At 46.3% G+C, this 13,807-nt stretch overlaps 1 protein-coding gene across 1 annotated transcript in view; it reads left to right on the top strand.

Moving 5' to 3' along the window:
* LOC8052983 (endoplasmic reticulum junction formation protein lunapark-A) overlaps positions 1-10,496 on the top strand; it is a 36,032-nt gene extending 25,536 nt beyond the window's left edge. Inside the window, exon 9 of the mRNA XM_040206741.3 lies at positions 9,334-10,496. Within this exon, the coding sequence (XP_040062675.2) occupies positions 9,334-9,533 (200 nt within the window). The 3' untranslated portion in view covers positions 9,534-10,496. The remainder of the gene's footprint in view (positions 1-9,333) is intronic.
* Positions 10,497-13,807: the final 3,311 nt, after the last annotated feature.

Genomic DNA, 13,807 nt, shown 5'->3' with positions numbered 1-13,807 from the left:
CTTGCTGACAGCATCAGTGCCAGTAGTACCCCTAGTTATACGGACACCCCTAACTGCGGTTAAGTCACTCTCACTGCAGTTACACTTCACCACAGTTACAACACTATACTGTCTAAGAGCTAGCTCAAGATGCGCATGTGCGCCCATAGCTTCGACTGCATAGTGTAACGGCTCTGGGGTCATCCTCGTTGTCGGGCTCTGCTGGAGCCAGGCGCCGACCAAAATATCAGGCGGAAGGAGCTCGGTAGCAGGGCCGCTTTTGGCAACGGATTTTTTTTACATTTGTACAGGGTCGAAAAGCAGCATCAGAAGATCAGAGTCCCGAAGAAGTCCGCTTCTTTTAACGGGACTCTCTTCCCTACATTCCCCACGTAGAGATTTCGGCTAGCTATGTCAGCTCCTCCCCCACACAAACTGACACACCCCTGTCTCCACCCACACATGCCGCCAACACCATGCAGACCAGCTGTCCCAAAGACGTCTCCGCTTGTTCCCCGAGGGGTCGGCGCGAAGCACACATTACATGATTGCCTGCGGCTTCCTCTTCCGACGGGAAGGTAATTGGGTGCGGGGTGCGGGGTGCCCGACAGGAGGGGTCAGCCTGGGAAGTGTGGGAAAGGATGCATTGACCTCTTGGGCCACTGTGGGATTCTTAGAAGGCTGAGTTGCTTGTCTTCTTTCTTCCCACATCGGCTGGCTACGGAAAAGCACTTTCTTCTCGCCGTGGACGCTTGTCCGTAGGCTTCCTGGAGCCCTATGGGTTTTTGAAACAAAGAAACGCCTGGACATCTTTTCCGCGTCTGCTGGCTTCTTGGTAAGTCGCTTGGACGCCTGTGGGTCTCCAGGACGGCGTTCATTACAGCTCTTCCATGGACGGGAAGATTTCTGAAGAGAGAGGAGTTTCCGCCGCTCTCCTGAAGAGATCAGCTTTGAGGTCGTCAAGAGTGGCCAACACCCCAAAGAAACAGAGACCGCAACACACAAATCCAGCAAGCGACGCCACCCCCTTTCCAGTCACCAGACCCGCAGTCACAGAAATTCACTTGTCAAAGTACAGTCCGTCATAGTCCAGAAATACCAGACATGGTGCAATCGTTACCGCAAACAAAACTGTCGTCATGTGTGAACATTATAATAACTAAACAAAATAACTCGAAGCTTTCATAAAATTTGCCTAACTCTTAAGGCAGAATCCAGCAAAAGAATCTCAAAACGACCTGCTAAGTCCATCTACATTAGAGTTTTCCGCTCCCTTCTTGTATTTCACAGTGAAGGTTAGCTGTTGCAGAGCCAAGCTCCACCGCAAAAGTCGAGCATTCTTTGCCGACATCTGGGTCAACCATGTCGGGGAACAATGGTCGGTGTCAAAGAAAGACAAATGGACTCCCTAAGGTAGCAGGAGAGTTTTTGGGTGGCCCAAATTAGGCACACACACTCCTTTTCAGATGCACTGTAGGCCTCCCCTAGGGTGCTGTGCTTCCTGCTTGCGTACAGCACGTTCCTGTCCCTGATCATCCTCCTGACACAAAATAACTCCTAAACATTACTAGCGTCGCACTGCGCAATAAAAGAACAACTATAATCACGAGCCCAGAGTATGGGGGAGCTACACAGGGCATCTTTGAACTCCCGAAATGCCTGCTCTTTCGTTTCATTCGAAAGACTCCTGTCGGGTTCTGTCTTTCGGAGCGCATCCGTAAGGGGACTGGCCCTTTTTTAGAGTACTGTGGGATACAGCGCTGGTAGCCCTGTAAGTCCCAATACAGCCCTGCAAGTCCCAAGAAGGCCCTACTCGGTTAATCCTCAGTCCTCCGCTGGGGCGTGCCAGATGCCCGTCGTTGGTTTGGCACATAAAACCCTTAAATTTGACTTTTAAGGCCCTACTTGGTTTTTCGCTCAAATCAGGGTAACTCCTTAACGGCCTCGACTTTTAGTTCGTTGGGCCGTTGCAACCCCTGCTCTGCGATATGGCCGAGGTACCTGACCTCTCCTCTGGCCAATTGACACTTACTGGGCTTCACTGTCAGCCCCGTTCTCCTCTACCTATCGAAGACGTCACTAAGGTGACTTGTGATCCGTCCAGGACGTTGAAAAAATGTCAATTTCATCCAGATAAGGTGAAGTGTAGTTCTCAGCGCCTTTCAAAATACTGTCCATCATTCTTGAAGAACAAAATGAAGCGATTTTGAGGCCGAAACTTAAGGGCGGAACATACCCGCGGAGGTTACGAATGCCGCGTAATGGCTGACTTTCGCCGTCATTGGCACCTGCCAGTTGCCCCGGACCAGATCTATCAAAGAAACAAATCTCGCCCCACTAACGGTTTTGATCCTTTCCTCGATGTTTGGGATAGCATAAGCTTGATCCCAGGTGATTGCATTAAGTTTTCGATAGTTCATATACAGTCGGGGGGTCCTTCCCAGCAGCCTCAACGATAATCATTGGAGGGAAGTAATCACTTTCACAGGGAACGATTACTTTCAAGCTCAGCAGACGCTCAACCTCCCCTTTCATGATAGCCCGCTGCCTGTGCAACATGCGATAAGGACGAGATTGCACCACAACGTTAGTTGCGAGTTTGATATCATGCGTGTCCAAGGAAGTTCGGCCTGAGGACACAGAGAACAAAGTCTCTTATTTTTGAAGAAGCTCTCTTAAATCGGCAAGCTATGATACAGAGAGGTCCTTAGAATGAACTGCCTGCGCCATTACTTCCTCCACCCCGACCGGCGTTCCGGTTTCCCATAGGAGCGGAATATCGGTCTGCCTTTCCTCCGGTACATTTAAAGTGAGGTTCACCACCTCGGTGTGGCTCACGTAGCAGTTCATCGAATCGCAGTGGTAGTTCTGAATATCCTTCCTGTTGTTTCTTTTTTTGATTGCATAGTTTGTTTCTGAGAGTTTCTGAGCGACCCTGTAAGGTCCTTCCCACTGTACCTGCAGCCTTTTTTTGGCGCAAGGGGCAAAGCACCAAAACTTGGTCGCCCTCGTTGTACTCTCGGAGACAAGCATTTCTATTGTAATAACGCTTGGATCTGATCTGGGCCTTACGCATGTTAAGCTCTGCGATTTCTCTTGAGCTCCGGAATCTCTCCAGCAGATTAAGGACGTACCCCACCACTCCCGGATCTGAGTCTTGAGTTTCCCACGTCACGCTTTTACTCTCAAAAGTCAACGCTCTCAAGAGCCACTTCATGACTGAGTGACACCTTTCGATGCTGTTGGACTGGGGGTGATAGACTAGAACTGTGTATCAGCTTGATCCCACACTTTTCCAAGAAACCAGTAGATAAGGTGCTAGTAACAATGCTCTGTTGGTCACACTGAATTTCTTGGGAAAATCCTAGAGTGGGCAAACATTTACAGAAGCGCTTTCACTACCTCCACCAAACTCTGTTCCTTCATCGGAACTGCCTCCAAGAACTCGGTAGCCACGCACATGGCTGTTAATGTGTAACGGTAACCGGATTTGGTCACTGGAAGAGGACCCACTACGTCTATGACTATCCGTTCGAATGGTTCAGATATCAAAGGCACTGGTCTCAAGGGTGCTTTACCTTTTTCATTGGGCTTTTCCACCCTCTGGCACACGTCACATGCCCGAACCTGAGCCTCTGCCTCTCGAAAACGTCCTTGCCAATAAAACTCAGAAAGGAGAATATCTTGTTTTTTTTTGTTTCCCAAGTGGCCAAACTAGCTTGCTCCATGACACAGACGTAGCATGTCTAGTCAATAACTCTCTGGAACCACGAGCTGGTCAAATGTTCGACCGGACCTGACCTTGTAGTGCCGGTACAGCACGCCCCCACGGTCAGGAAAGATGACGTTTTTTCGTGCCACGCCCTCCTTGCAAGTTTCCCAAAGTTTGGTCAGACTGGGATCGGCCCACTGCTCTTCTGAGCGCTTCCTTTGTTGCGGAGACGAGCTGTTCGAAGTTTTTTAGGTAGGTGCTAATAGCAGCCCATCTGTCTCAGTCAGTTGCTTGCCCAGGGTTACCCTCTCTAATGAGGGGTTTTTCTCGCTCTCTACCCCTTTTCCTGTCTCTTTAGGACTAATCTGCTCTGAAACCCTTTCTTGGAGAGTCCTTTGGATCCCCCAGGCTAGCATCGTCATAAGCAAGCTGCGTAGACAGCTCGTGAGCCTTAGCTCTTGTGAGTGTTTGAACGAGACCTTCCCAGAGGTTTTTGCCCTGCTCTTTTAGAATCTTCTCCGTTCAGTTAGAAAGCAGGTAGCGTACTGCAGCGGCAGTTTGTCTGAAAGCGCCGCCCCGTTGCGAACCTCCTCGAACGGGCCAGAAACAAGGACATCCGCCACAGGCAGACTCCACTCCCCTTGTCTATCACCGACTTGATCCAACTACACTTTCCATTGTAGTTGGCTTCAGTGACACAAGTAGGGTGAACAAGGTCAATGGTGTCTCCACTGTCGCGCAATACGCAGCACACCTTTCCGTTTATTTTCATGTTGAAGAGGTACAGGCTTAAGGCCCGTTCACACTCTTGCGACCTCTTAAACCTAGGTTCCTTACAACTTCTTAAACCAGAAAACACACTGGCGCCATCTATTAAGAAGCAGTGTAAACTTGGCGGTCCGGCATATTTTTTTTTTATTTCTCGCGCATTATCCTTTCTTTCTTGGCTCGAAAAACTTTTGTAAATGTTATAAACGAGCCTTTCTATGGGTATTACGCACATTTGACCTCGGAAATCCCGCAAAACCTTCGCTCTCGTGAAATGCAGTTCCAGGGTCACCGCATAGATGGCGCCACAATGCCAGTTTGTTCCCTCATTTTAAAAACATTTAACAAGTTTTAAGAGAACTCGTCTCTCTCAGTCGTACTCGGTCGCACTCGGTCGCGAGACTGTGAACGGGCCTTTAGAAGCTCATCATTCTCCGTTTGTTCCTTTGTTCACTTTACATTCCTCCAAACTCTCATTTAAGGTGTGAAGATCTTGAGTCACTCATCGCTCAGCTCCCTCATCCCTTCATTATTCTTGGCAATTTTCATGCACACAATCCTTTATGGGGCAGTACTAGACGCGATACTCGTAGAGCAATTGTCGAACGGTTTATTTTATCTACAAATTTGTGTCTGTTTAACGAAAAGAAACCTACATATTTTAGTGCACCCACAAACTCATTTACATCAATTGACCTCTCTATAAGTGAACCTATTTTATTTTCACTCTTTTCATGGCAGGTTACAGATAATCCTTTAGGTAGTGACCACATGCCGTTTGTTTTAAGACGAAATAACCCAGGTCGTGACCCTCCCCAGCCTAACTCCCCGCTGGAAATTTGAGAAGGCAAACTGGTCAGAATTCAGCGAATTCTCCCTGCTCGCATGCACATCTCTTGACAAGCTTTCAAGTGATGAAGTGAACGAATACTTAACTAATTGTATCCTTCAGGCAGCCATAATGGCAATCCCCATGACCTCGGGACGCCTCCCACGCCGTCCCAAGCCTTGGTGGAATGAAGAATGCTCAGAATCACGAAAAAAACAAAACAAAGCATGGAGCATATTTCGACGGTCTCCGACATCAAGCAATCATCTTCACTTTAAGCAAATGAAGGCCCGTGCACGCTACATTCGCCGGCAATCGAAAAGAACAAGTTTCCAAGGGTATGCGACATCAATAAATAGCCACACATCCCCGAAAGAGGTCTGGGACCGAATTAACAAAATCAATGGATCTTATAGTGCTTTCACCATCCCCCTGCTATCCTGCCATGGAACCCGTCCAGAAAGTCTAGAGGAACAAGCCAATATTCTTGGAGAACATTTCGAATTTGTTTCAAATTCCAGGCACTATTCACCATCATTTCTTCGGCTAAAACAGCAGAAAGAAGCCAGGACCATAGATCCTTCACCCTTATTGAACTAAAGATGGTCCTTCATAGCGTCAAACCCTCGGCAACTGGTCCTGACGGTATCCACTACTTCATGTTGAATCACCTCCACCCGTCTACACTTGATCTGGTTTTATACCTTTTCAACAGAATATGGGAGGAGGGACGTTTTCCATCAGCTTGGAGAACGGCTACAATTATCCCTCTGCTTAAACCTGGAAAGAACTTGGATGCTGCTGCTAGTTACAGGCCAATAGCATTGACAAGCTGCTTGTGTAAAACCCTTGAAAAAATGATTAATAGACGACTGATGCAGCACCTGGAAAAACATTGCGTTCTGGATAAATACCAGTGGTGGTTTCCGCTCGTCCCGCTTGACGGAGGATCAATTGGTTCGATTGGAGACAACTGTTTGAGAGGCCTTTGTCAATAGACAGTATTGCCTGTCTGTATTTTTCTATCTCGAGAAAGCATACGATACTGCCTGGCGGCATGGAATTTTGAGGGACCTGATTGACATTGGTATCCAGGACAGCATGTTCCATGCCATTGAGAGCTATTTAGGTAGATGCACCTTCTGAGTAAGGCTGGGGTTTGTACACTCACGATGGTTTGTACTGGAAAACGGTGTTCCACAGGGCGGTGTCCTAAGTGTTACTCTGTTTGCTATAAAAATCAATTCTATCGTGCGTCATACCACCATCGGTCCACTATTCGCTATATGTAGATGACCTCCAGATTGCTGTTTCCTCATGTAACCTTGCAATCTGCGAACGGAGTGTTCAACTAACTATTAATAATGTGACAAGGTGGGCTGACAATAACGGATTTAAGTTCTCCACGAAGAAGACTGCTTGTGTTTGTTTTTCACGAAAACGTGGTGTGATGCTAACACCTTCGTTGACCATATACAGTGCACCCGTTCCGATAAAAACAAAGTATAAGTTTCTAGGGCTTATATTCGACTCCAAGCTCTCTTTCAGCCCAGCATATCAAAACACTAAAACAAAAGTGCCGTAAATCCCTTAATATTCTGCAAGTTCTCTCCCACATGATTTGGGGCTCTGATCGACTGTGCCTTCTAAGAATCTATAGGTCGATTGTGCGGTCACGTCTAGATTATGGATGTTTGGTGTATGGATCAGCGAGTGCATCAACACTGAAAATGTTGGATCCAATCCATCATGCAGGGATCCGACTTGCCACCGGTGCGTTTCGTACATCTCCTGTGCTGAGCCTCTATGCTGAAGCTAATGAAATGTCTCTAGAGAAAAGGCGAGATTTCCTAGGTGTAATGTATTCCCTTAGGATACGGTCTGTAGTACAACATCCGTGTCGGGAACTAGTCGAGGGAACACGTTTTGAACGAACCTTCCAAAGCAAGCCCGCTGTTAAGCCTCCCTTTTCATTGCGGAACAAGACTGCGGCCGTATCTGCTAGCATTCAGACAAACCCACCTGTTGTTCAGCTTTTGGGAACAGTGGCACCATGGGAACATGGTCTGCTCATCACAGACTTGTCACTCACTGAGTTCACTAAGAAAACTACCCCACCAGAAGTCTTAAAACAGGAATTCTTTGAGCTACAAAATACATATAAAGACTACACCACCTTTTATACTGACGGCACAAAAACCGATTCCTGTGTCGGCTGTTCCGTGATTGGACCATCACTTAAATGTGTGCGGAGGATTAATTCCAGTGCAACTATCTTGACTGCCGAGTTTTACGGGTTACTATTGGCCACAGATTATATTATCAAAAATAGGCTTCCATACTCTATAGTTTACACTGATTCACTAAGTGCTCTGAGAGCACTCGGATCCCTTGAGATAGCAAAAAACGCTCTAATAACTCAGCTACACCATAAAGTGGTTGCTACGGCTAGGGAGAACAAATTGCAGATAGTCTTTTGCTGGGTGCCTAGTCACGTGGGTATTCCCGGCAATGAAGCTGCTGATCGGGCCGCTTCCACATGTGCTACAAGGAAGGTTGATATTCACGACATACCCTACCAAGACTACAAAGCGACCGTAAAGAAAAGTATCAAGGTTAAATGGCAAGAGGAATGGTCCCGCGAAACCAACAACAAACTCCATGTTGTGAAGCCGATACTACAGGAGCGGGCGAGTGCCCGTCATAGGGACCGTTTTTTTTTAGGTAATCCTTTGTCAGTTAAGAATCACATCTAACACATCGGTATCTGCTTCGCCGAGAGGATCCACCTGCATGCGAACACTGTTCAGAACCATTAACTGTAGTGCATATCCTTCTTGAGTGCCCCGCATATCACAGATACCGCCAATTCTACTTTGCCCAGTTTTATTCAGCACTGATGCCTTTACACCTTGCCCTTTTGCTTGGAGATGAACCTTTTATAAATCATACAAATGTTTTTAAATTCCTAGAAAGCACTGGACTTTTACGTCAACTTTAAACTTGCTTTGCAATTTTTTAAATTTTTCATTCACATTATTTATATACAGATTCATGCACATCCTTTTATTCTATCACTGGCCACTAGAGCCCTCTTTCCTCTCTAGAAAGCATTTATGAAATAGTCAGACTTTGGCGCTCTATAGCCTTAGATGCTTTTGCACCAATAAAACTCAATCAATCAATCACTTTTCCGCGGATCTGTTGGAGCCACTTGGCGAGTGCCCCACTGGCTCCAGATCAACGAGCGGCACACGGAGCGATTCCTCGCCTCTTGCAAAGGGAACAAGAATCTGCTCGGCGAGCGCACACCAAGCGCTTGCTATTTGCAAGGGGAAGGGCTAATAGTCATGAAAGTTAATAAAAGACTCGGTTACGTTAGGCATTCTCTTAAACTTAAAGATCATGGCATACCAGATGTCAATACGGCCTTTGCTGGCATATGCGTGCGAAGTCTGGGACCCGTATACTAAATATCCAATTTCAGATGTGGAACAGCTCCAACGACGTGTGTTGGGTTTTATCTACTATTGTTACAGAAGGCTAGACTCTGTGTCACCTCTTTGTAGTAGAGCGAATCTGCCTCTCCTTAGCATAAGAAGGAAGAATAAACAGTTTAATCTTTCCTAGAACATAGTAAAGAACCTATTTCTTGTAAATAAACAACAGTATATGAACGAATGTAATTGCATATCGCCCGCAATAAGCATACTAGATATGTGGACGAGTGAGAGTTTTCTAAGGATTGTTTTAAGTATTCATTTTTCTTGCAAACAATGCAAGAATGGAACAAGCTCCCAGAACATGTTGCGACTGCCAGAGGTCGGGATGAATTTAGTTCCCTTATCTCGGACATTTTTGCCAGCAGTACCTTGATCAATCCACTGCTGTGTTGTACTTTTGTATTAATATGTCAATTTTGTGCACATGATTCCATGTGATAGTTTAATACCACTCCTATCTTGGTCCTGTATAAAACCGATAGTATTTCAAACAAATAAGAAGGTGAGGTAACGACTCTCTTCGTTTTCTTTCTCGAATCCAGATGCAGACGAAACCGAGATGGTGTCGTGCGACGAAGGCTACGAGACCAAGCTGGGCAAGGACGAGGGGCCGCCGACTGAGAGGGTGCTGCCAGTGGACGCCTCGGGAGACATTCTGAGCCCCCAGGATGTCGTACGGCAGCCCAAGCATGCAGTGGTGTCTCCCTTGCCCAAGAACCCGATGGCCAAAAAAGAAGACTGACGCTCTCCTCCTTCGTCCAGGTGCCTTATGCAGCTCTCCGACGATGCAAGACAAAAGGCCCAGAGAAGCCGTCGCTGTCGATCGGCCCTCGAGACAAAGCGCGCTCGGAGGGCAAGAGAGTCTGAACAGTGTTAAACTATGATGGAATTGTTTGGAGCGTGCCCGAAGTTACACATGGTTACAACAACCGATGCGGATTATTTCGTTAATCAGGCAAGATCTCTTTCGCGACGACCTTCGGTGTGCGAAATAGCGAGCTACCTCGACGTGCATTTTTGATTGTTTTCTTTTTCTCGGTTTTAATTGAGTAACGTCTAGTGAAAAATGTTGGAGCCATAGAAACTTCAATAAATGTAATTGCGACGCAGTTGAGCACTGACAATAACACCCCGATGTGATGCTGCCGATTTTTGTGCATACCATGCTGCAATAATAGGATATGTCAAATGAAAGGACTTGTATCTTAAGTCAAGGAGCGTTGGAATTGCTGTGTCTAGCTTTTTTTGTTTTGGGAGGAGAGGGAGTGTTCCTGTTTTAATTCAGCTCTAACCGCTTTTGTGGCCTTATGAATGAACTATTCTTTAGAAGGTTTGCCACAACAGATTGCATCGTAATCTGGAGTGTTTTGTAGCGAGGAGTTTGCTGGTTACTAGCTCAATACTAGCATAGCTCGTGGTTCCCGAAGGATTGTTGCGAGATTATGGTTCATGGTTTTTGGTCATGGTTTGTCTGTAGTCGAATCCTTATTTCCTAAGAGTTACGCAACCAAGGAAAAAGTGTGGAAGATTCATCTCTGTACATGATTGCTAGAAACGGGGGCTGAAATCATGGGACTCACTTTTAAGCCTATTTAAAAACGAAACATCTCCATAGTGAACCTGTTTGATAAAAATGTTCTGTATGTCTTGTTCACAAACGTAATAAATACTCGACTGAACAATAAAGTGCAGTCGTGAAAACTTTTTCATATCTTTTTTCGTTTTCTCGGGCAATAAAGTGTTTTTTCGCTAACACCTCAATATATTTTGCAAAAAGATATAGGTAATATATTTTTTTCATATGGGAAGATTTCATTCTGAACTTGCATCAGCCACTTATCCAAAATTTAGGCTGCCAGTCCTTGCATTTGCTTGGGTTAAAAGCTTGGTGGCATGAAAGTAATGCAAAGCATGAGGCACCCCTCCCCTTCTTGTGAACTCTGTTTAACATGCCACTACATGGTAAATTTGCTGGTGAAACCAGAAGGGAGACCTCCACCTTTGCACCCTAATCTTTTTCTAGTTGGCAGTCTTTCATCCAACCTGATATTGTCCTTGTTTATGAAACAACAGGTCCATCAAAACAATTCATACTACTACAGTTATAATGAGACAGCTACATGCTTTCTAGCTAGGCATGTCAATCATTCCAGCTTCACATTGTTCATCTAGATTCAGAAATCTGTTTCTGACAGACATTCGAAACAGTTTGCTTTGCTGTTCTCGCAATGCTACATTGAATTGACAGGAAATGGACCCTTTTAGAAATTGTTTCTGGCGACCGTAGGATGCCATGTATGATGATGACATCGGAGAGTACAATCGGTCGGCCGCCTTGGTGGCTCCAAGGCAAAGTGCTGCAGTTTACGGATCCTTAGGTGGTGGGTTCAAATCGTGCCTGAGGTGCCCACAATCTGGCTGAGGCTTAGTGCAGAGAAGGCACCATGGCAATTGAGGCTTCGATTACACCTCAAAAGAAGGCCCAGGTGGTCGAAATTGATCCTCTTTCTGCTGGGGCATGCCGATGCCCTTCGTTGGTTTGGCTCCTAAAGGGCAACTCCGCTTCCTTTTTTGTCTTTGAAGCAACAATGCAGTCCTCTTCAGTATCATCTAGAAAGACCACCTGTCAAATATTATGACCTAGTTCTGTCTTAATGTTTCTTAAAGTCCGGTCAAGTTGCCAAAATCGGCCAACCCTAGCGGGCAAACTGAGGCACTCAAGGCATTGTCGTAGCCAACATTGAACTAAATGTCATCACCATTGCCCATTTTCGTTTGTTTTTACTTTCCCAGGCAAGCATAACAGGCGATGTCAGCGACGTTTCCTCTCGGTGCTCAGTGGTGAAGGGTTCTGTGGAGACGGCATTCCATGTATCAGCTGCATTCTTCACAGCTTGTTCTTAGTGATATACATAAACACCTCTACTGTGGTGCAGTTTGCCCCTTCTCTCCTATGTGGTAAGCCTGTGCTCTTTGGACTATTAAGAAAAACCAGGGATCTAATCTGGTCTGCATTATTGAACTTCACACTCCTGCTTGCAAAGTGGCGCACAATAAGGAATAGCCAACTTCCGAATACCTGCAACAGTGCAAGTACCTGAAAACACCATTGACATTGCTTCTACACTACTAATGGCAACTGACACTGTGTTGCTGCAAAATATTTTGGTTCTGACATTACACAAGAATTTGTTTCGAAAATGTTGCTACCCTTGGAATTTTCGCCATGGAGGTTATATAGGCTTTTTTCACCAGGAGACCTGAAGAGGCAACATTTGCTAAGGAGCAAGTGTTGCCTCTTCAGGTCTCCTAGTGAACCCAAATTCTCTCCCGATTCCAAGGTACAGATTGATCACTTACAATGTAACCGCTTATAGTGCAGGACCGGGTATAACACGGCTTTTTTAAACCACCGGTTCGCCTCCCGTAGCACTCCATGTAATTACATACCGCTTAAAATGCAGGCGCGCGAAGGGAAAGACCGGTTTTAGTGCGGTTTCTGGAACAGCCCGCCGACCGCGCCGACTGACCTGCGCAGCGAGCACGCTTCTCTGTGCGACACTAGATAACGGCGCTAGCCGCAAGCGGCACTCGCGGGACAAGGAGGTTGCTCGAAGAAGCAGGGAGAAGTGAAGAGAGAGGCTTCAGTTGCCATAGGGACGGAGGGATGCACGCACGTGTCGTTCACGTGCGTGCGTCCCTCCGCTGCGTTGGCAACAACCGCAGCGACAGACCAATCGCAGGTTGAAGAGAAGTGTTCGCGCGCGTTGCATGCCGGTTGCAGGCCAGCTTCTTCTATCGGCAAACATGGCGTCGGTTGTGATCGTCGACATAGCCGGCGTGGTGGAAACTCATCGTTCCGCGTAAAAGCGCTATCCTTGGCTGTGAATTTTCGTTGTGTGTCGCTATGATAACCCAGCACGTACTATAAGGGAAGATCCACCTACTCGTGCGGCAATGTCTTGACAGCACTCTCAAGACTGCAGAAATGCCTGTGTTGTCGTGTTTGTTTACTTCGACTACAGTGCTGCTTTCTAAGCATTTGTGTTTTCGAACATTGCCCGTATTTCTTATTTGGAGCATTTCATGCCTGTGCTCAAGTTGAAGGTTTTACTGGCGCGTACCGTATAGAGGATGCGAATTTTCACGTGTTTTCATACTTGGAGAAAAGTGATTAGCATTAGCAATCCTAAATGCTCGCAACCCGCGACACCGTTGAAAGGCTGCGCCAGGCAAAAGTCGCTCATTTCTTCTAAAATGTGTGACACACTTGAGAGGTGAAATAAAGACTTTCCTCAAACTAAGCTTTATTTTTCATCTAACATAAAAAAAATATTTTACAAAGGTAAGTTGTCTCATGGCATCTATTTTGGCCTGAAAAATTGATGTTTTGGTTATAGCGCGGTACCGCTTATAGTGCGGATTTTCGCGACTCCCGCGACATAAGTTATGTGCGGTCTACACTATATTTACCATAGCTGATCTAGATAAGGAAGCCAGATTGGAACATGCGAAACAAAGGGGCGATAAAACAAATCATTCTTTGACATTTACAACGTATGAAACACACTTCATTTCGTTTCTCCAGGCAAATAGCAGTCGCAGAAAAAATCAGAAAAATTACACCTCTTACTTCCTAAACTTGCAGTCAGAAAAAGCAGCTATGTGGTCTGGAGCCATTCATATGCCGCCAATGTTTTTAACATAGCCACATGCTGGGGTTGGCAGAGCACAGGGCGTGCACAGAGTTCCGGGCATTGTTAGGGCGTATTGTTGGGGTGGGGCTATTCCCATCATCCCAGCGGTTGGGCATGAACCACTACCTGCATGCATGTCAAGGCATTCATTGTCACGAGCCGAAATCAAATGCCTATGCAGTGCTCTTATTCACCGTAGGAGCCGCATTTAAATATCGTCGCAGCGGGGATCGCAAAGCTTGATGATGCATTCCTGGAGATTGCAATATCGGCATTGTCCCCGCAGCTTCATCAAGTTTTGCAAAGGAGAGACCGAAAG

Source organism: Ixodes scapularis, unplaced genomic scaffold (assembly GCF_016920785.2).
Source record: "Ixodes scapularis isolate PalLabHiFi unplaced genomic scaffold, ASM1692078v2 PGA_scaffold0__279_contigs__length_252992795, whole genome shotgun sequence".
Classification (NCBI taxonomy): Eukaryota; Metazoa; Arthropoda; class Arachnida; order Ixodida; family Ixodidae; genus Ixodes; species Ixodes scapularis.
Note: the sequence above shows the minus strand (reverse complement) of the source record. Positions and strands in the feature narration are given on the sequence as shown.